General features: G+C 39.4%; 1 protein-coding gene across 5 annotated transcripts in view; it reads left to right on the top strand.

Annotated features, from left to right (window-relative positions):
• MYO5A (myosin VA) overlaps positions 1-22,081 on the top strand; it is a 187,860-nt gene that overhangs the window by 135,849 nt on the left and 29,930 nt on the right. For all 5 annotated transcript variants that reach the window (XM_087427353.1, XM_087427348.1, XM_087427339.1 and 2 more), the window contains 4 exons: positions 7,641-7,754; positions 15,602-15,745; positions 16,004-16,057; positions 19,102-19,329. In XM_087427353.1, coding sequence (XP_087283479.1) covers positions 7,641-7,754; positions 15,602-15,745; positions 16,004-16,057; positions 19,102-19,329 — 540 coding nt within the window. The remainder of the gene's footprint in view (positions 1-7,640; positions 7,755-15,601; positions 15,746-16,003; positions 16,058-19,101; positions 19,330-22,081) is intronic.

Below are 22,081 nucleotides of genomic sequence, written 5' to 3'. Positions count from 1 at the left end.
CAAGATAATTTGGTATCTGTGGGGTAGAGTATTTGCTTCAAAGTTTGCTTCTATCAGGATCCTTTGACAAAGTTCTTTAAAATGTGACATTTAAAATGTCAAAATAAAAGAGATTATGTAACACAAAAGAAATGAAGTAAATTTATCACTTTGCAGATGAGAAAACCTGGTCTCAGAGAGGTTAAAAAGCTAATTTAAATCCCACAGTTGGACTATTATTTCAAGCCTCACTACTCTACCCTGATTTATATGTGACAGAGAAATCAAAGGTAGGAGTAGGTCACCATTATCTTTATAATTGACAAATCGGAAGGACCTGCGTTAAGTCTTGTCTTCCTTGATCTCCCTGCTGTGCTTGGCCCTGTTGAAGCCTTTCCTCATTCACATTCTCTCACCCTTAGCTTTCTCTAGAGTCATTTTCCTCTCCCTTTCAACATCATGCTCCCCAGGGTTCCATTCTTGGGTGTATTTTTATTTACTAGATAAACACACCAACATTTATGGTTAATCTATGCTTTGGTTATAGTTAGAGCTAAGCTGTCTATCCCACTGTGTGTTTCTGAGGCCACTAGTTACTTGGGATGTTAAGAAGTGGCATTGGGAAAAGAAATGATTGAGGTCAAATAAATGTGAGAATCAATCAGTTTAAACAGAGATATGCAGATTCTTTTTTCCTACAGAATTTCTTGAATTCTTTAATCATGTGTGTCTTGTGAACCTCAGAAAATAAAATGAGACAAGCATGTGCCTTGTATATATCACTCTCTGAGCACATTCCAGAGACATCTGTGAGGTTAATAGATCTCCTTAGTCAGAGAGTTAGAGGTAGCCATATCTATAAAAGACCCTCCAGCAATGGCCATCCTACAGCAACTTAAAAGGGCTATCCCTTCCTGCTGAGCAAGTCTCTGCCGGCTATCCGTTCTGTTCCCAGCAGCGCTGTGGAAAAAGAAAGATGTAACCACGTTACAGCTGTAATTCAGTTGCTTGGTTTTTTTTTTAATTAAAAAAAATTTTTTTAATATTTATTTATTTATTTATTATTATTTTTTAACTGAGGAAGATTTGCCCTGAGCTAACATCCACTGCCAACCTTCCTCTTTTTGTGTGTGAGCCACCACCACAGCATGGCCACTGACAGGCAAGTGGTGGAGGTCCGTACCCGAGAACCGCACCCTGGGCCGCCAAAACGGAGCGCGCTGAACTTACACTAGGCCACCAGGGCTGGTCCTAGTCACTTGATTTTTTTTTATTTGTCAGCCTATATCTCTCTCCATTGTATGCCTATGACTCGTTGTCATTCCTCTTGGGTAACAAAATGGTCAGAAGACAGGAAGAGGAAAATAGCAGAGGAAAGATCAGAGGTTGCTTGCTTCCTACTCAACTCTTCGTTAGGCTCATTTCCTAGCTCTAGACGTGATCGAGATCGCAGTCTTTGCAGAAAATGTTTGCCGAGAATTGCAAAGAATAAAAAATTTGACTTTATAATTTAGGACTAATTAAAATATTAAATAGCAATATCTTATTTTAATGTTTAGATAGAACTTTGAAACTAACAGATGGGTACTTGGCTAATATTGCTTACACTGTTCTGCAAATGCAGCTCTCACTGCCACAATGCTAAGAAGCATTTTGTAGTAAATAGACTCTTCAAATGGATGCCAGGAAACTTTAGGGAGGGGAGTTGATAGACTGCCTCAGGGCTCCCTGTAATCTGTGTGATATATGGACCAAAGATAGTGCCACTGACTGATTACTAGGGTCTAGATTTGTTCGCCCTGGTACCAAGAAGTGTTGTAGGAATTTTTCCAGGAACGTTCAATTATAGGGCAGAGGCAATGAAGAAAAGACTGATCCAGGGCTAAGGAGTTTCAAGGCAACAATGAAAGGATAATGAGGCAAGGGAATCTAGGCTCGTGAAATGTTGGAAGGTAAATTAATTCCGAGTATACCAAGCATCTTTTCTGACCACAACGGTACGAAACTAGAAATCAACTATAGGAAGAAAATCAGAAAAGCCACAAATAGGTGGAGATTAAACAAAATGCTACTGAATAATGACTGGGTCAACGAAGAAATCAAAGAAGAAATCAAAAAATACCTGGAGACAAATGAAAATGAAAATATGACATACCAGAATTTATGGGATACAGCAAAAGCGGTTCTAAGAGGGAAGTTTATAGCAATACAGACCTATCTCAACAAACAAGAAAAATCTCAAATAAACAATCTAACAATGCACCTAAAGGAACTGGAAAAAGAAGAACAAACAAAGCCCAAAATCAGTAGAAGAAGGGAAATAATAAAAATCAGAGCAGAAATAAATGAAATAGAGACCAAAAAAACAATAGAAAAAAATAATAAAACCAAGAGCAGGTTCTTTGAAAGGATAAACAAAATTGACAAACCTTTAGCTAGACTCACCAAGAAAAAAAGAGAGAAGGCACAAATAAGTAAAATCAGAAATGAAAGAGGAGAAATTACAACAGACACCTCAGAAATACAAAAGATTATAAGAGAATGCTATGAAAAGCTATATGCCAACCAATTCGACAATCTGGAAGAAATGGATAAATTCTTAGAATCATACAACCTTCCAAAACTGGATCAAGAAGAAGTAGAGAATTTGAATAGACCAATCACCAGTAAGGAGATCGAAACAGCAATCAAAAACTTCCCCCAAAATAAAAGTCCAGGACCAGACGGCTTCCCTGGTGAATTCTACCAAACATTCAAAGAAGACTTAATACCTATCCTTCTCAAACTCTCCCAAAAAATTGAGGAGGCGGGGAAGCTCCCTAACTCATTCTACGAAGCTGACATTACCCTGATACCAAAACCAGACAAGGACAACACAAAAAAAGAAAATTACAGGCCAATATCAGTGATGAACATCGATGCAAAAATCCTCAACAAAATACTAGCAAATTGCATACAACAATACGTTAAAAAGATTATACACCACGATCAAGTGGGATTTATTCCAGGTATGCAGGGTTGGTTTAACATTCGCAAATCAATCAATGTGATACGCCACATTAATAAAATGAAGAATAAAAATCACATGATCATCTCAATAGATGCAGAGAAAGCATTTGACAAGATACAGCATCCACTTATGATAAAAACTCTTAATAAAATGGGTATAGAAGGAAAGTACCTCAACATAATAAAGGCCATATATGAGAAACCCACAGCTAATATCATCCTCAATGGTGAAAAACTGAAAGCTATCCCTCTAAGAACAGGAACCAGACAAGGATGCCCACTGTCACCACTCCTATTTAACATAGTACTGGAAGTCCTAGCTGGAGCAATCAGGTAAGAGAAAGAAATAAAAGGGATCCAAATTGGAAAGGAAGAAGTGAAACTCTCACTATTTGCAGATGACATGATTTTATATATAGAAAACCCTAAAGAATCCACCAGAAAACTTTTAGAAGTAATAAACGAATATGGTAAAGTTGCAGGATACAAAATCAACATACAAAAATCAGTTGCATTTCTATACACTAACAACGAAGTAGCAGAAAGAGAAATTAAGAATACCATCCCGTTTACAATTGCAACAAAAAGAATAAAATACCTAGGAATAAACTTAACCAAAGAGGTGAAAGATCTGTACACTGAAAACTATAAAACATTGCTGAAAGAAAATTGAAGAAGACACTAAGAAATGGAAAGATATTCCGTGCTCTTGGATTGGAAGAATTAACATAGTTAAGATGTCCATACTTCCTAAAGCAATCTATAGATTCAATGCAATCCCTATCAAAGTTCCAACAACATTTTTCACAGAAATAGAACAAAGAATCCTAAAATTTATATGGAACAACAAAAGACCCCGAATAGCTAAAGGAATCCTGAGAAAAAAGAACAAAGCTGGAGGTATCACACTCCCTGATTTCAAAATATACTACAAAGCTATAGTAACCAAAACAGCATGGTACTGGCACAAAAACAGACACACAGATCAATGGAATAGAATCGAAAGCCCAGAAATAAACCCACACATCTATGGACACCTAATCTTTGACAAAGGAGCCAAGAACGTACAATGGAGAAAAAAAGTCTCTTCAACAAATGGTGTTGGGAAAACTGGATAGCCACATGCAAGAAAATGAAAGTAGACCCTTACCTTACACCATACACAAAAATTAACTCCAAATGGATTAAAGACTTGAATGTAAGACCTGAAACTATGAAACTTCTAGAAGAAACCATAAGCAGTAGGCTCTTTGACATCAGTCTTAGCAACATATTTTCAAGCACCATGTCTGACCGGGCGAGAGAAACAATAGAAAAAATAAACAAATGGGACTACATCAAACTAAAAAGCTTCTGCACAGCCAAGGAAACCATCAACAAAACGAAAAGACAACCTAACAATTGGGAGAAGATATTTGCAAACCATACATCTGATAAGGGCTTAATCTCTAAAATATATAAAGAACTCATGCATCTCAACAACAAAAAAACTAACAACCCAATTAAAAAATGGGCAAAAGACCTGAACAGACATTTCTCCAAAGAAGATATACAAATGGCCAACAGACACATGAAAAGATGTTCAAAATCATTAACTATCAGGGAAATGCAAATTAAAACTACAATGAGATATCACTTCACGCCCATCAGAATGGCTATAATTAACAAGACAGGAAACAACATGTGTTGGAGAGGATGTGGAGAGAAGGGAACTCTCATACACTGCTGGTGGGAGTGCAAACTGGTGCAGCCACTATGGAAAACAGTATGGAGATTCCTCAAAAAATCAAGGATAGAACTACCATATGACCCAGCTATTCCACTGCTGGGTATTTATCCAAAGAACTTGAAAACCAATGTGTAAAGATACATGCACCCCTGTGTTCATTGCAGCATTATTCACAATAGCCAAGACTTGGAAGCAACCTAAGTGCCCATCAAGGGACGAATGGATAGAGAAGATGTGGTATATATACACAATGGAATACTGCTCAGACATAAGAAACGATGAAATCCAGCCATTTGTGACAACATGGATGGACATTGAGGGCATTATGCAAAGTGAAATAAGTCAGAGGGAGAAGGTCAAATACCGTATGATTTCCTTCATTTAGTAGTAGATAATAACAACAATAAACAAACACATAGAGACAGAGATTGGATTGGTGGTTACCAGAGGGGAAGTGGGTAGGGAGGAGGGTGAAAGGGATAATTTGGCACATGTGTGTGGTGATGGGTTGTAATTAGTATTTGGGTGGTGAACATGATGTAATCTATGCAGAAATAGAAGTATAATGATGTACACCTGAAATTTATACAATGTTATAAACCAATGTTACTGCAGTAAACAAACAAACAAAAAATTAACCTCCAACGGTTGCTTTTAGCCAGGGCCAAGTTTGAGTAAAATTTGCTCAAAAAGCCCTAACTATACTGAAACATAAAAATATTTTCTCCACAGCCCCAGATATATATTATTAAATTTAAAAAAAAAAAAAAAAGAAAGGAATCCAGCATGTCAACAATGGGGTCATTAATCTTTACAAAGGGAGTAAAACAGATTCAAGAAAAGAAGGAATTATGGGAGAAACGACAGGTAAGGAGAAGAGGAGGTGCAAGATGCAGATCTTGAAGGAGCACATGATGATCAAGTCAAATGTTTGTCCATGTAATTGAACAGCGTATGAACTAAGAACTTAGAGAACTGAAAGGCCACCAACAAGGGAGTTGTTAATTACTGCAGGGTCCTAACAATTATAGCAGCATCAGTGAACATTGAATGCTTGTTGCATGCCAGGCACTATGCTAAACTCTTTGCCTGCACTATTTTATTTAATCCTCACATAAACCCTATGAGGTAGATAATATTATTCTCCCCTTTTTCCCTGATACTGAAAGTGAGGCCTGGAGAAGTTGGATAAGGGACAAATAAGTGGTAGAGCTAGGATTCCTACCCAGCTGTTTCCTGTTTCAGACTCAGAGCACTTAACTACTGCCCTGTATCCAAAAGTTACATTAAATAGCAAATATACAATTTGCTTCTGTTCATACCTTAAGGTATTCATTGTTTAATAATACATGCAGGGCCGGCCCCGTGGCTTAGCAGTTAAGTGTGTGTGCTCTGATGCTGGCGGCCCTGGTTCGGATCCCGGGCACACACCGAGGCACTGCTTCTCCGGCCATGCTGGGGCCGTGTCCCACATACAGCAACTAGAAGAATGTGCAACTATGACATACAACTATCTACTGGGGCTTTGGGGGAAAAATAAATAAATAAATAAATAAATAAATAAATAATAATAATACATGCATGTGGGAAAATTGGAGTCTCACTCATCTTTAATAAGCTTAACAAAAATCTTTGTCCTGGCATTTATATGGACCTGTTTTTCTTAATGACATACCAATTTATTATATAAACACCATCCCATACAACTGTTGGCTTGGGCTAGGAACTTTAAGGGAGAGTGCCTGCATGTGTAAACAGAAACCTGAGTGCCTTTGACTGTGTGTGGCGATGCTCCCCTTTAGTGTGCACCCCAGCTGCTAGATAGTGTCCGAGTTTCTGATGTTCTTGGGTCTTCCCTACGCATTGGAGTATAGGTTGGGCTGGCCTGGGAGACTTTCAACTGCCCTTGGATACTGGCTTCCCTTTGGTTGCACTGATGGGTCTGCTCTCTATAAGCCGGATGTTGGAAGGAAAGAGGCAAAGAAACTCCTTGTGGCTTCTGGCTCTTTTCCTGCAGCTGGGGGAAGGAATAAAGGAAATTGGACAGTTCTGAAAGCTCCCAGAGGCCTTTCTAAAGCTCTCAGGATCTGTAACCATGTGAGATCCAGACCACTGAACCTCTCCACCTCTTCTGGGGGCACCCTAGGAGTGAGGGGCATAAACCCAGCCTTTTTATTCCTTATTCCTTCAAATCATTCTCTAAACCCTTCTCCTACAGAAAGGAAGGGACTGCAATTGCTTAACTTTTCTGTTTCCCACAAACTTTCTGAACTAATTTCATAGGTACCACATGTCATAAAATTGTCACCTGGGTGCCCTGAATTAATAACGCAGGGATCTTCAGAGGATTCCTAGAGCGGCTTTCTTACCTCTCCTGCACTGCTCGTCCTTCCACTGCCGACTCCAGAGATTCAGCTTCATGCATAAAAGTGACAGAAATTATAGTCACCTGTGTGGAACCCCCTCTCTTTTTTTTATCATTTATGCCCAAATACGGTACAGTAAAATGATTATGCTGTAACTAAACTTATAAACATTTTGTTAAGTTTTATTTGATTGCAACACTAAAGTCAGTGCTTGGATGCTGAGGTCTCATACCCATGCTTCACCCAGTGTGACTGTCACTCACAACTTTAACAACCCAAAGGGGACTCTGCTAATTATCACAGATGATTTTCATTTGAGCATTTGGTTTTACAACTGTTCTTGTCATGCCCTGCTGGTGCATCTTTCTCTTTCTTTGAGGAGCTCAGAAGGTGATGTTTTGTAAGAGTTTGGTCAAGACAACATGGAACAGATCATTGGGGCCTGAGAACAGCAAGTCAGTGAGTGAGGATTAGAACCAGGTTAAGGTGGACGCTGTCTTAACTATGCCTCGTTTATTTATGTTGTGTTAGTTACACCCAGTTCATTTGCCTTGCAGAATGTGCCTAAGCCTGGACACAGGAGAACAGACTCCACCCACAGCAGCAATGAGTCTGAATACCTCTTTAGCTCTGAAATTGCAGAAACTGAAGACATTCCATTGAGGACAGAGGTACACCTATCACTAAAAGTAGGATGTGACCATGCTGTTCTTAACAGAGAACACTTCCATTGCAGAGTGGACTCTGTCCATAAATGCAACATTTGTTTTGAGCTGTTTATTCTTCATAAGTGACTTATAGGTGCTTAGTTAGCTGTGTACATACATACTTACTTCATATATATTTTGTCAATAGACATTTTAGTTTTAATTTTTAATGTAGTTTTAATGACCAGATTTTCCCTTTTCTAATTCCCTTTTACAACTTAACATATTCTGCGTACAAAAAATAAAGCCTGTCATGAATTTATTTCAGACCGAGGTAATTATTTAAAAAATAAGCCTTTGTCCTTGAGTATTATAAATACCAATGCCCAAGAATTTAGCAAAACTGCCGCCTCTGTTTGATGACAGTTTTTACCAATGTAATTTTCTTCTACAAAAATACATGAAAAATAGCTTATAAATCTGCCTTAATGTTTTGTGTTATGTGGTATGAAACCAAAATGACATATTACTGTAACTCCAAGAGTACAGTGACTTTAAGTTAGATTGTTCCCAAACCTATTCTCAAATCTTCTTTTCAAATATGATATTAGTTTCAGTAATGGGTAATTCAGGCACAACTCTTCTATTTTTATATCATATTCTGAGAAAATGCCCAAGTCAGAAATAGACTGCTTCTGGCAGAACAACTGAAAAAAATTGAATGATTCTTTCCTTTCTTGTCTTAGTTTTACTTAGGAATGAAAAGTTTCTGCCATCTCATTCTGTTCATTTTAAAGGAAAAAATGTCCTGTAGTTGGAATGTCATATAGTTGGAATCGTACATACAGGAAGGCGAAGTTACTTGTCCAAGGTCACAGCTTTTAAGTGGCAGAGCCGTATTCTAACTGGGGCTTGTCTGTTCGGAGCTCCATACTCAACCTCCTCCCACCCAGGGATTCTACATTGCAATTCTGCAGTCCCATTTCTGTCTATAGCCACCTTAGACTGGGGACCATTGATACAGCAGTATGGCCAGTATATAGCAGGAGAGAGGTTGTTCCAGTTGTCTATTGCTGTGCAACAAACCATCCCAAACTTTAGTGGTTTCAAACAACAGCAATTTATTATTGCTCACAATTCTTTGGGTATTGACTGGGCGGTTCTTCTGCCCTACATGGTGTTGGTTGGAGTACCTCCCTGCATTCAGCAGGTCTGCATAGATTCTCTTCCTTGGACCTCTCCATGTGACCTCTTTTCAGCAGCATGGTGAGTGGTGTCAGGGCGGGGGAATATCCCCTTTCTACCCTTCTTGTGTTCTTATGGCTGGACTAATAATAAAATTGACAAAAGACCAGATTAACAGGAGAAAAACCCAGTTTAATATGTACGTATTGGAGATCATAGAAAAATGATGCTTGGAGAGTGAACAAAGCAGGAAGTGTATATATCTTTTACACAGAGAAATAATAAATTTGTGAAGAATTGACAGGACAAAGAAACTTAGGTTCAGGATACTTAAGTAAATAGTGAGGAATTTAAGCAGAGTTTAGGTTTGAGGTAGTAAGTTAGCAAGGTTTGTTTATGCAGGCTTCTCAGCCCAGAATTCCCTAGCTCTGATGATAAGGTTGCAGGGAGAGCAACTTGCACGTGGGAGAATTACTTCTGCTTTCAGGGGGAATAGATAGGAGGGTCGGTATGCCATTTTTGCTTCTCAAGTAACTTAATTCAAAATAATCAATATGCTATTGTGAGATATTTTGGTGTGGCCTATCTTGGGCCCCAGCAGTAGGTACAAGAGCAAAAGATGCCAGGCCTCTTAGGGCCAGGCCCAGAACTGGCACAGTGTCAATTCTGCCACATTCTGTGGTCAAAGCAAATTACAAGGCAGGCCCAGATGCAAGTGGAAGGAAATAGACTCCATCTCTTGATGGGAGGAAAGGCATATGTGTTGGCAGGAATCGTTGGTGGCAATCTTTGTAGACTACCACCGTGTTAGACTTTGAAGATTTCAAAATCACAACTTCTGAGCCTCTAGTGGGTATGAAGGTTTTAGGATTGCATCCTGTTGGTCTTAATGGGAGTACTCACTCCCAGTAGTCTGAGGGAAGTATGTTTACAAACTGTCGACTTCAGTGTAACACTACCTAGGCAGCTCCTGTGTGGGAGGGGGACAGCCATGACAAAAAGGGTAAGTTTGCTGCAAAGTATTTTGTATCAAACTCAGGGCAAAGAGGCCCTTGTTGGTAGTTTTGATTGAGGACATTAAATTTTTAAACTCAGAAACTCTTATATGCTTTACGGAAATTTTACTGGTAACAGTATTTGTCAGGGTTTCTACTCTTTTCAAGTTTTCTCCAAATTCTTAGAGATTTGAGGGAAGGGGTAACCTTTTTGTTTCTAATTCTCACCTGTTTTCTGCCAGGTCTTTTCTCATGTTAAGAGAAAGATTAGAGTGGGGTTTAGTACATTTCTCATTTCTTTTGAATAATGAAGTATGAATTGTACTCCACAAATCACAGACAGATCTTGGAGTATTATGTACTGCCCTTCACATGCACTGACCACCAGCAGTGGGTCATGCACCTGGAAGTCTTCTCTCAGTAATGGAGAAGACTTTTCACTGAACTAGTCATGCTTGTTCCTTGTGACTAAGTGCATGCATCTGAAATGTGGCTGCACTTGGTTAGGAGTGCTCTCTTTACTATGGGACAGACTACAGTAACTCTCCTCCCTGAGACTGAGTCCATAACCTTAGCATCAATCTCTCTGGGCCTCAGTTTCCTCATCTGTGAAGTGGTGATGCTATTATTATCTTACTTTATAGTAATATTTTGAAGATTAAATGAGTTAATTCCTATAAAACACTTGCAACAGTGTTTGATACATTGTAAGTGTTCAAGAAATAAATGTTTTTGCTCTAATAAACAGGCTTCCAGTGACCACCCTACAATTCTCACTGGATGTGGGCAGGATCAGAAAGATGGAAATCAGGGCCGGCCTGGTGATGGAAATCAGGGCCGGCCTGGTGGCATAGTGGTTGGGTTCACAAGCTCTGCTTCTGTTGGCCGGGGTTCAGATCCCAGGTGCAGACCTACACACCACTTATTGGGCCATGCTGTGGCGGCATCCCATATACAAAGTAGAGGAAGATTGGCACTGATGTTAGCTCAGGGACAGTCTTCCTCAAGCAAAAAGAGGAAGATTGGCAAAAGATGTTAGCTCAGGGCCAATCTTCCTCACCAAGAAAAAAAAAAGATGGAAATCTATATAACTAGTAGTAGAAAAAGAGAGATTGATTATCAGAAGAGAAGTTGGGCAGGAGAAAAGTATCAGACTAAGACTATGGCTGTGAATTTGTACTTCTAATTACTTGTGACTTCCAGGTTTATATTTCTTACTGCAACTACCTCTGTAATGGCCAGGTTTACAAATTGCCCCTAACAAACTAAAGGAAAACTTTCAACTCCTATGTGTAATATTCCCAAGTAGCTCTTTTAGAATCTGGTGACAGGAAAATAATGGGCCCGTTCTTGTTAATGAATTGATTTTTTTTTTTTAATTAAAACAGAGAGGGGTGTTTCAGACAGTTTTGGAACACAGATTTCCAATCTCAGTCAAGTAATAACAGGAAAATTTGATATAAAAAAGAATTAATGTCTTTCTAGCTTTGCTAAGCTGTGATTTGTTGTTCACAAGTCACAGTGGTCCTCCATTGCTGTTTCTCTCTGGAGAACTCACCTGTCAGCTCCACTTGCTTTGCAGCCCTCCCACACTTCCAGCGTCTTCATAGTCCGGGGTTACATTCTTTGGAACCATTGCTTCTCCCTGCCCTGTCATGTACCTTTCTTACTAGCCATTGACTGATTGTCCCAGTTCTGCTTCTGCTCCCGAGCTTCCTCATACCTGTCAACCCAGGGAGAGGGTCACCGTAACTTTCTCAGCTATTGTTAATAATAATTCCAGAAGACTGCCAGGCCTGTGGTGGTAATTTTGTGAATAAATTCTGGTATCTTCCTGATTTTCCTCAGATGAGAGACTTGTTATTTTTTAGGTCAGTTTCAAAGCTTTACTCTCTTGGAAAAGCCCTGGATGACAAAGTCCTTACTAAGAAGAGAAAGCAAAACAAAACCCCAGAAACTTCTCTGACCCAGATGGCCCAATTTTCTTTCTTGCTCATATGGTATAGAGAGGACATATGCTCTCTCTTTAATCAGATGTGTCATTAGGGATAAGAATGGGCAACATCCTGAGCACTCTTAAATAATTACCAATCATTATGCCTCAAGCAATTTTGCAGTTGTCAAATGTTATTTTTTGTGTTCTTCCATCTCCTATTTCAATATTCCTATATATGGAATTTAGCTCTTATCTAGCAATCAACTAGTTCTTTATGTAGTATTAGCTGATAGCTAAGGAGTTACCTCATCCCATTTTATTTTTTTTTTTATTTTTTGGGAAGATTTGCTCTGAGTTAACATCTGTTGCCAATCTTTCTCTCTCTCTCTCTTTTTTTTTTCTCCCCAAAGCCCCAGTACATAGTTGTATATTCTAGTTGTAAGTCCTTCTAGTTCTTCTATGTGAGCCGCCGCTACAGCATGGCTACTGACAGACAAGTGGTGTGGTTCAACACCCGGGAACCCAACCCAGACTGCCGAAGCAGAACTTTAACCGCTAGGCCATCAGGGCTGGCTCCCCATTCCATTTTAATAACAGAATTCCTTTTAAACAAAAGTGCTCTTTCAAGGCTGAGAGGAATTTTAGGTACAATGAATGAAGTATTATATTCATGCATAGGATGAAGACTTTTATTAAAGAGTAAAAAAAGATTAAATAATTAAAAATTTCAGCGACGTCATTAATAGATGAACATACATTAAAAATACATAAGATGGAATGTTTACATTGTAAATAAGCTAAAATATAAGTATTTGTGGGATGTATAGAAATGAGTTTTTGTATGAATGAAATTCTTTAGTAATTTCATGTTCAGGCAGGATGTTCTCTCTGTTCTGCTAAGCCAGGACAGATTTTAACTTTTTCTTACTGTTGAGCGTTACAAAAGTGGACAGTAAGAAAAAGTCCAGGTCTAACTAGTTTGTGGGTAAATGACCCTGATGGCCTATAAATGCCCCACTTCTTAGTTTAGTTGATTCTTCTTAGGTGTTGTGTGTGTGTGTGTGTGTGTGTGTGAGGAGATCAGCCCTGTGCTAACATCTGCCAATCCTCCTCTTTTTTTGCTGAGGAAGACTGGCCCTGGGCTAACATCCGTGCCCATCTTCCTCCACTTTACATGGGACGCCGCCACAGCATGGCTTGCCAAGCGGTGCGTCGGTGCGCGCCTGGGATCCAAACCGGCAAACCTCGGGCCGCTGCAGCGGAGCACGCGCACTTAACCGCTTGCGCCACCAGGCCGGCTCCTGTTTTTTTAGAACTGGAATAACACTGAACTTGGCACTACTAAGAATACACAAAAGACCAAAGATAGCTAATGAATACAAAAATTATTCAACCTCATCAAAAGGCAAAGAAATGTAAATTAAAACAACAATGAAATACCACTTTTGATCCATCAACTGAGCCAGTTTTTTTTAAATGATAACTTAAGTCATTGCTGTTCCAGGCAAGGTAGTGGTTGCTGAGGGAAGTATAAACTGGCCTAACTAATTTAACAGACTTAAAGATGTTAATGTTTAGATACTTGTGTACTAGGATGTTTATTTTAATATATTTCAATAGCAAAAAATCAGAAACCTCAATGCCGATCAGTAAGGTAATAGCTAAGCAAATGATGGTACACGTGTTAATGCAACCATTAAAATTATGATTTCAAATATCACATTGTAAATTTGTAAAACAACTGTAATACAATGATAAGTTTAAAAGACAATACAAAATTATAATGAAAATATTATTCCAGTCTTTAAATCTATAGGAGAAAGACTGGACAAAAATTATGGGTTTTTTCTGGATATGAGATTATGCTTGCATTTTTCTTCTTTGTACTTTTGTTATTTCCTAAAAATAATGTTATTTCCAGAAAAAACATTCTTTTTAAAAATTGACAATTAGGAATATGAGATGTGCTAATCAGTTAAGAATTATACTTGGACTATTTAAGTAAATAAGTTATTGTTACTGTTCTCTCTCTTTCTAACAAAAAGGGACTCTTTATCCTCTCCATTAAATATAACGATACAATTCTTTCTCTTCTTATCTCATTAAAAGTTCAAACCCGAAGCAAATAAGGTAGAACAATTATGGCATTCTCAGAACTTCCATGATGGTGGTTAGATCTTTCCATCTGCTTAGCTTTAATTAGTGTAACTTTATTTATCCTAGTAGTTCTCACTGTGATTCTGTTTTAGAACCAATTGATATACTTTTAAAATGTTACTGGGTTATCCTTCAGCTTATTAAGGGCTATATATGTTTTGATTTTTCAGTTTTCTCTCTGATCTCAATATATCTCAATATATCAAACTATATATATTTATGCTGGCATTTCACCTTTTCAAAAATCATTTTTCCTGATTACAAAAGTACTGCATGCTCGTTGTAAACAATTCAAATATAGAAATGTATAAAATAGAAAATGACACTTTCCTATAGTACCTCCCATTCTCCAAGATAACCATTGATGGCCTTCCACATTTTTGTATTCATGTACTAGGTATATTTAAAAGTCACATATATTTATTTTTTGTTTTTTTTGTTTTTGTGAGGAAGATCAGCCCTGAGCTAACATCCGTTGCCAATCCTCCTCTTTTCTCTGAGGAAGACTGGCCCTGGGCTAACATCTGTGCCCATCTTCCTCTACGTTATATGGGACACCGCCACAGTGTGGCTTGACAAGTGGTGCATCGGTCTGCACCCGGCATCTGAAACTGCGAACCCCGGGCCACCAAAGCAGAGCGCGTGCTCTTAACCGCTATGCCACCTGGCCAGCCCCAAAAGTCACATATATTTGTTTTTTAACAAAAATAAGATCATAATATAAACACTGTCCTGCAACTTGTGTCTTTTTGTGTGTGTGTGTGAGGAAGATCAGCCCTGTGCTAACATCTGCCAATCCTCCTCTTTTTTTTTTTTTTTTTTTTGCTGAGGAAGATTGGCCCTGGGCTAACATCCGTGCCCATCTTCCTCCACTTTGTATGGGACGCCATTATAGCATGGCCTGCCAAGCGGTACATTGGTGTGCGCCCGGGAGCTGAACCGGTGAACCCCGGGCCACCGTAGCCGAGTGTGCGCACCCAACCGCTCGTGCCACCGGGCTGGCCCCAACTTGTGTCTTTTATCTAGAACTTATTTATCTACTCATGTAGATCTACTTTATTCTTTTTAACAGCTATAAAATATTTCATAGTTTGGCTATACCATAATTTATTTAAGCAACTCTCCTACTGACATTTGGGTTCTTTCCAGTTTTTTGCAATATTAAAAATTGCTGCAATGAACATCTTTTTCCATCTATTTTTGTGTACTTGTGTAAGTAGTTCTGTAGGATTAATTCTTAAACATAGATTGCTAGGTTAAAGAGTATACATATTTAAATTTTAATAAATATAGCTAATAACTTGCCCTTTTGAAAGGCTTCCTTATATTTCCACCAATATCATGTAAGACACTAACACATGGCATTATTAATCTTTTCCGTCTTTGCCAATCTGATAGGGGAAAAGTAGTACCTTACTGTTGTTTAATTTGCATTTCTTCATGTATTTGCTAGATTGAGCATGTTATTTGTATGTTCTTTGGTCCTTTATATTTCTTCTATAAGTTTACCTATTTTTCTGTTGGACTGCTCATCATTTTCTCATTAGCTTGTACATCTTCTGCATCATCTTGACCATCTTATAATTTCTGGGTTTTAGGAGCCCAGTGAGAAGAAGGTGCCTCTGGACATGTCATTGTTCCTCAAGCTCCAGAAGCGGGTCACAGAGCTGGAGCAGGAGAAGCAGGTGATGCAGGACGAGCTGGACCGCAAGGAGGAGCAGGTGCTGCGCAGCAAGGCCAAGGTGCGCGGTGCTAGCCCACCCGAGGGCTGCGGGCAGCCTGGGCGCGGAGGCTGGGACTTGATGTCCAGTTCCGCAGTCTCTCCTCTCATGGGAACCCAGCCCAGGAGTACCTTAACAAGCAGCATGTGGTTCAAGTAGTGAGGGCTGACCTCTCTTCACTGTTTCCTGGAGAGCAAGTAAATATTCTAAGAGAAAAAAATGTGGCAATTAAAACATAACTGCTTACATATAAAATTTTTAACTTTATATTTTTCCTAGGAAGAAGAACGACCACAAATTAGAGGTGCAGAACTGGAATATGAGTCACTCAAGGTAATGGGAAGTTTCTGCCCAAGACTTTGAATATCTTGTTTTGTCAAGAGACCTGCTCAGAGCCTCTCTTTTTCTCAGAGAACATCCTTAAGGACAGCAGAGGCCCTAGCTTAAGCTTTATTCAGGCATTACGTCTAGCCTTGTGTTGTGTACTTTCATAGATGCTATTTCATGTAAGCTAGACTTCAGTCTAAACAGAAAGAGGAGCAGTAGCTGCCTTTTGAGGCTGCAGAAGGTAGTAAAGAACAAGGACTCTAGTGCCAGACTGCCTGGGTTCAAGTGCTAGATCCACCACTGTATGGCTGTGTGTAAGTACATAGCCTTTCTGTGCCTCAGTTTCCTCATCTATAAAATGGGGATAATGATAATATTTATCTTTTAGGACTGTCATGAGGATTATATGAAGTAATCCACATAAACTGCTTAGAATAGTGCCCAGCGCATAGAATAGTACAGAAAAAATATTGGCTGCTGTCATTATCACCATCATTTTTAAATACAGGTACTTTACATATATCAGCTCTAATTCTTACAACAATTCTGCAAGTAAGTATTTTAGTTCCCATTTTACAGATGAGGAATTTGAGGTTAATATATAAGTAACTTCCCTAAACTCACCCCACTAGAAACCAACAGGAACAGGATTTGAACATAGATATCTGCTCTAAACCCTGTGCTCTAACCACCAAACCCCACTGAGACTATGTGTTTGTAGAGAAAGGAAGCTAGGTATTAGTTTACAGAGTAGAAACATATTCTTATTTTTTAAAAACAGTTGGGTGGAGGGGGAGAATGTGGAGAATTGTGTCTTCTTGATGGTTAAAGGCAATGTCTAACTAGACAGTGATATGCTGCCACTGTGTGTCCCAGAGCGGTTGAGCAAAGGAAAAGGTACTGAGTAGGAGCAGCAGTTCCTGAAGTACAAGCATCCTGGGGACAACAAGAGTTGAAGTTTAAAAAAAAGGGGCCCATTCCTTGATCCAGAGCAGGCTGGGCTCCACCCGGCTCCATCTTCTGCTTTCCAGAATCAGAACATTTTGCCCCCTGCGAAGTCTGAGCCATGAGGCTGTCAGCTATCAAGACATCCCCAGCTTCAAAAGTTTTTTAGGTTATTAGTTAACTTATTAGTCTTAAATTTGTTTTTCTCAGATATTTTCTAGCTTATGTCAATTTTTTAATATTTTCTGCTTTAGAGAATTATAGTCTAGAATAGCTGGAAAATTATAGTAAAGTTTATGATTATAACCAAAGCTAAAAATTAGAAAAGCCACAAAATAGCATAAGGAAACTCATATTATTTTAAAGCCTTTATGTATATTTGAGAATTCCTAGGGTTTCTCTAAGCTGTCATGAAGTTTTTTTTCTTTTCCAGTAATATTACTTCAAGTCTAGTCCTGATATATCATTTCCTAATACTATGATTTGGAACAAAATTTATGCACATTAATAAGACCGTATTCTCTATGGATTTGCCACTTCCCACAGTCCAGAACTGCTGATGACTGCTGCTTCTCCAGCCTGTATGGCATCTTGGTGTGGAGAATACCGGGCCTCTACCCTACCCAAGCTCAAGGCCAATCTTCCTCAGCAAAAAGAGGAGGATTGGCATGGGATGTTAGCTCAGGGCTGATCTTCCTCACAAAAAAAAAAGAAGCAGCAGCCCAGATCGCAAAGTTCCCAAGTATTAGCTCAGTGTTTCTCAAAATGTAGTCCCTGGGCCAGCAACATCAACATCACCTGGTAACTTGTTGGAAATGCAAATTTGTGGGCCTCACACCAGACCCTCTGGGGGTGGGTCGAGCAATCTGTCCTCCAGGTGATTCTGATTAAAGTTTGAGAACCATTGCGTGAGAGCTTAGATGTCAAAATAAAGACTTTCATGTGTTTTCTATTTCAGAAATGAGCAGTATGAATCTCATTACCAGTTGGTCGGAGACTGGGGATAGGAAGGAGCATTCATTTTCATATAAAATGGATTAATTCATGGAAGAAAGGGTTATATATTCTTAAACTAGAAAAAAAAGAACTTTAAATAGTTTTACTATAACATGTTGATAGGCCTAATACGGCGCTACAAACCCATGATTGCTTCTCTGGAAGAAACAATAAAATTTTATCTTTATGAAGAAGTATCTCACTTACACTATCATAAGGCCTTACGTCATGTGCTAAATAAGGCACCACGTGCTTTTAAATGACTGTCCATTTCACCGTTTCCCAGCCAGTATCCTGTGACATTCGTGTTGTAGTGTCAGTAAATAGAGTTTAGTGTCAGAACTCAATTCTGGGTTTCCCTTGCCATTGTTTGAGCAGAGTGTACGGGGGCAGTGCTAACTGTACTGGTAGTAAGTGGAAAGTATGGTAGGGGTAAAGGATGTGTATGATGGCTGAAGGCAGAGGTGGCCCGTCCTCTCCTCCCACCTCCCATGGCTTTTGCCAGCAACTTCACAAGCATGTCACACAGGAAAAAAGTTTGAAAAATACATTGTCTATTGTCATCAAAACACTAAAGGGAATTTTATTAGTTTAAGTGGTGTGTAATTTTTTTTACTAGAAGTTAAAAGCCTAAGATTTCAGTGGTCTTTGTATTTTGCTTTACAAAGGAATAACAGGATGCTACTCAAGATTTCAGGGATCTGCTTATCTGAACCATTCGTTGGAAATAACCTGACCAGATGGACCCTCATACTTGCCCTTATATTTACCCACAAACAAAACCTGGGCTTCTTAGGACTGAGCTAAACTTACCCCTTGGGACTCAGCAGTCTCTCCAGGCCTGTGAACACACCCAGGGCAGGCCTTCAATAAATTTGACTCTGGAATTTAGATTGATGAAGCACACTACCATTCACCTTGCTCAGTTCCACTTGATGACTTTCTTAATTTGCAGAACAGAGTTCCCTCTTGAACCTGGGAAGCCATTCACTAGGGTAGCTCCGATTATCTTTTCTAGCAGAATTCTTCTATCATCTTGGGGGACAATGAGTATTCCAATGTAAAGTTGAGGATGACAGCAATGAACTATTCTTTGTCTCTTCATACAGCGTCAAGAACTAGAATCAGAAAACAAAAAACTGAAAAATGAGCTAAATGAGTTACGCAAGGCGCTTAGTGAGAAAAGTGCCCCAGAGGTGACTGCTCCAGGTGCACCAGCCTACCGTGTCCTCATGGAGCAGCTGACCTCTGTGAGTGAGGAGCTCGATGTCCGCAAGGAGGAAGTCCTCATCTTGAGGTCTCAGCTGGTGAGCCAGAAAGAGGCCATTCAACCCAAGGTAAGGATGGGCAAGTGGCTAAAGTGGGTGTTTGGGGACTGGCCTCTACTTCTTCCTATCCTTTCCCTCCAATATATAATGAAGCAAACACTTAAGAACATTTTTTAGTTTAATTGAGGATATCATCATTTTTTTAAAAATTTCAGTGTTGTTTTAAAACTGTTGCCAATGCCAATTAGAGTGAGCAAAAACCAAGTGAGATCCCAAATGATCTTCAAAGGTTCATCTCTCACTCATGAGCAAAGGGCTTTTAAAATTAATCTTTTTGTAGTAATCTGGCCATGATAAATTTTGATCAAAAATAAAATTCTATTAAACACAAAAATCCATAAATTATCTTGTTGTAGAAAGGCATTAAATACAACTTTAAAATTATTTGTTGAAAATAGCTTGTTTAACTGGAAAGGTAACATATGAAAAGGTTAGAAATGACATCAGTGAGTATAAGTTACATGGAGATGATTTCTGCTCACTTCAGGGAGTTCTGTTTCATAGGGGAGCTGTCCCTGCTGGGAGGGGCTGTGTTATAGGTTCAACCGAAAGGACCTGTGTTGGAGAATATAGATGGCCCTTTGAAGTACTCCCCTACCCTCAGGTAATCTGAGAGCCAGCGCTGCCATGTGCTGCTGAGAAATGGGCCTTTTTGTCATTTGGCATCAGAAGGAATCTGAGTAATCATCTTAAAACCTGGCCTGTGTCCCTCCTGATGCTCATGCAGCAAAGTGTTACCGAGAATTAGGCAATCAAGTATCCTGGCTGCATGGCAGGCCATATAAGAAATGCCTGTGATATATAATGAATTGGATGCCAGAAAGGTCCGAGAATACTTCTCTTAGAAATAATAGTTCTGCATGTGGTTAAGACACTGAACCTGGCACCTAACATTTGGATTTGATAAAGGCAGCTTATACCTGGGATCAACCCTGATCCAGAAAATATCAAATTCTGAAAACAAGATATCGGACTAATCTTGAGAGAAAAAAAATCCCAGTAACAAGTGGAGTTATATAAAGAAATGGGCCTCCTTATTTTAAAACAAATCACAAACCCCTTAAGTCTGAAATGAGAGGAGTTCACAAGAGGAATCTCTCTTTGGCTTGGCCGCATACATCTCACCTTCCCTGAGGCTGTCTCAGTTTGGTTCCCATGACTACCATTGCTCCCTCTGCGTGCTAGCTGGAGCAGAGTCCAAAGTCAGGTTCCTTTCTCTGGTCCCCTTGTGGCAAACTGGTATACTCACAAGAAACTTCAGTAAAAGTTAAGGGAAAGGAAAAGGACAGGGAACCAAGGGGCATAAAAACAATCCAGCTAACAGAGCACATAGTTCTGGTATCACACACTCTTACTTACCCAGCTCACATACTCCATGTGACAACTGCTCTCCAGCCCCTGTGGGTTGGTCCTGTCTAACCAAGGTCCCTGCTCTCCAAGCTCCCAGTCTACACATGCAGCAGCTTGTTCTCTCCTAGGAAAAATGCCCATGACACTGATTGAGACCTTTCAAATCCAGTGCTGTTTGTCCCACTCAGTTTCTAGTCAGAGAGACGCATCATTTCACAACTCCTTTGCAGGGCAGTGGTGAGTGAGACCCTGTGAGCTAGGTGATGATCCAGCCCACCCACATCTAGTTTATCTGCTCCACCTCCACGAGTATTCTGGGAGGCTTCACTTGGAAGAATGACCTCCTATCAAGGCATTACTGTAACTGTCACAGGCCTAGGATAAGAATTTCACCCATATACAACAGGGTCATTTTCTCACATACTCACTTTACAATTAGAAAAACAAAAACAACTCAAAAAGAATTTCAATCACTTATTCCTGAGAATTAAGAGTTGCTGTCACACAAATATATATTAATGTCCACATTATGCCAGTTCCATGAATACTAATTTATATACAGAGTTAGCTTTAGGAGAAACAACTCATGGTTGTTTCTATAGTTAGCTTTTATCTGTTGTCATGGGGATTCATTGATGGAATTTATTTATGGAACTAAGGGCTTATTGTTTTCTCCATTTGTTTTTTGTCCTTGCTGACCTGTGATTTTCAGGATGACAAGGTAATTATAAAATTTTTAAAAATTTTTAGTAAATACTTCTATTTACTCCTAATTTTTAGTTTATAAGTATCCCCCAATATGTGCAATTGACGCTTTCTGGCCACCAAGTCTACTTTGATATTTACAAATTAATATCCTTTTTGACCCCTTCCTGTTTGGGAAGTCAGTGGGAAAATAATGCGTGCAGTAGGCACCAGTCTAGATCACAGAGAGGTCTCCATAACTTCTAATTTATAGTCAGCTCTGTGACTCACCATGGTAGTTACGGTAGGGCATCCACAAGCAGGGGAGAAAAGCCCTTAAATTGTAGTACACTCAAAAGCACAGGCTCTCCCATGATCTCATTTCTACCAGCTGTGGGTTTGTTGGCCAAGGGTGGGGAAGAGCCTGAGGAGGTGAGCACACCCTTCCTGGAAAGGGTGGGATTTTCCTACATGGTGCAACCCTTTCAGAACTTCTGGTCACTGGCTTGGGGGAGACAAACTTTGAGCAGTGAGTCAGGAACTTCCTAATGCTGGCAGTCCAATTCTGATCCCATGCCCCAGCTACCACTTGTTGGCTAAGGCAAGCCAGATGAGGGAAGGACTGGCTGCTTACTTACTACCAGGACAACAGCGTATAAGAAGCCTGTCTTTTCTTTGGATTAGTTAATTAGATCAAGTGACCTGATTTACTAAAAGTTCAAGCCAC

Source organism: Ceratotherium simum, chromosome 3 (assembly GCF_057802395.1).
Source record: "Ceratotherium simum simum isolate JZ-2026a chromosome 3, ASM5780239v1, whole genome shotgun sequence".
Taxonomy (NCBI): Eukaryota; Metazoa; Chordata; class Mammalia; order Perissodactyla; family Rhinocerotidae; genus Ceratotherium; species Ceratotherium simum.
This window is presented reverse-complemented; position numbering and strand designations above follow the sequence as displayed.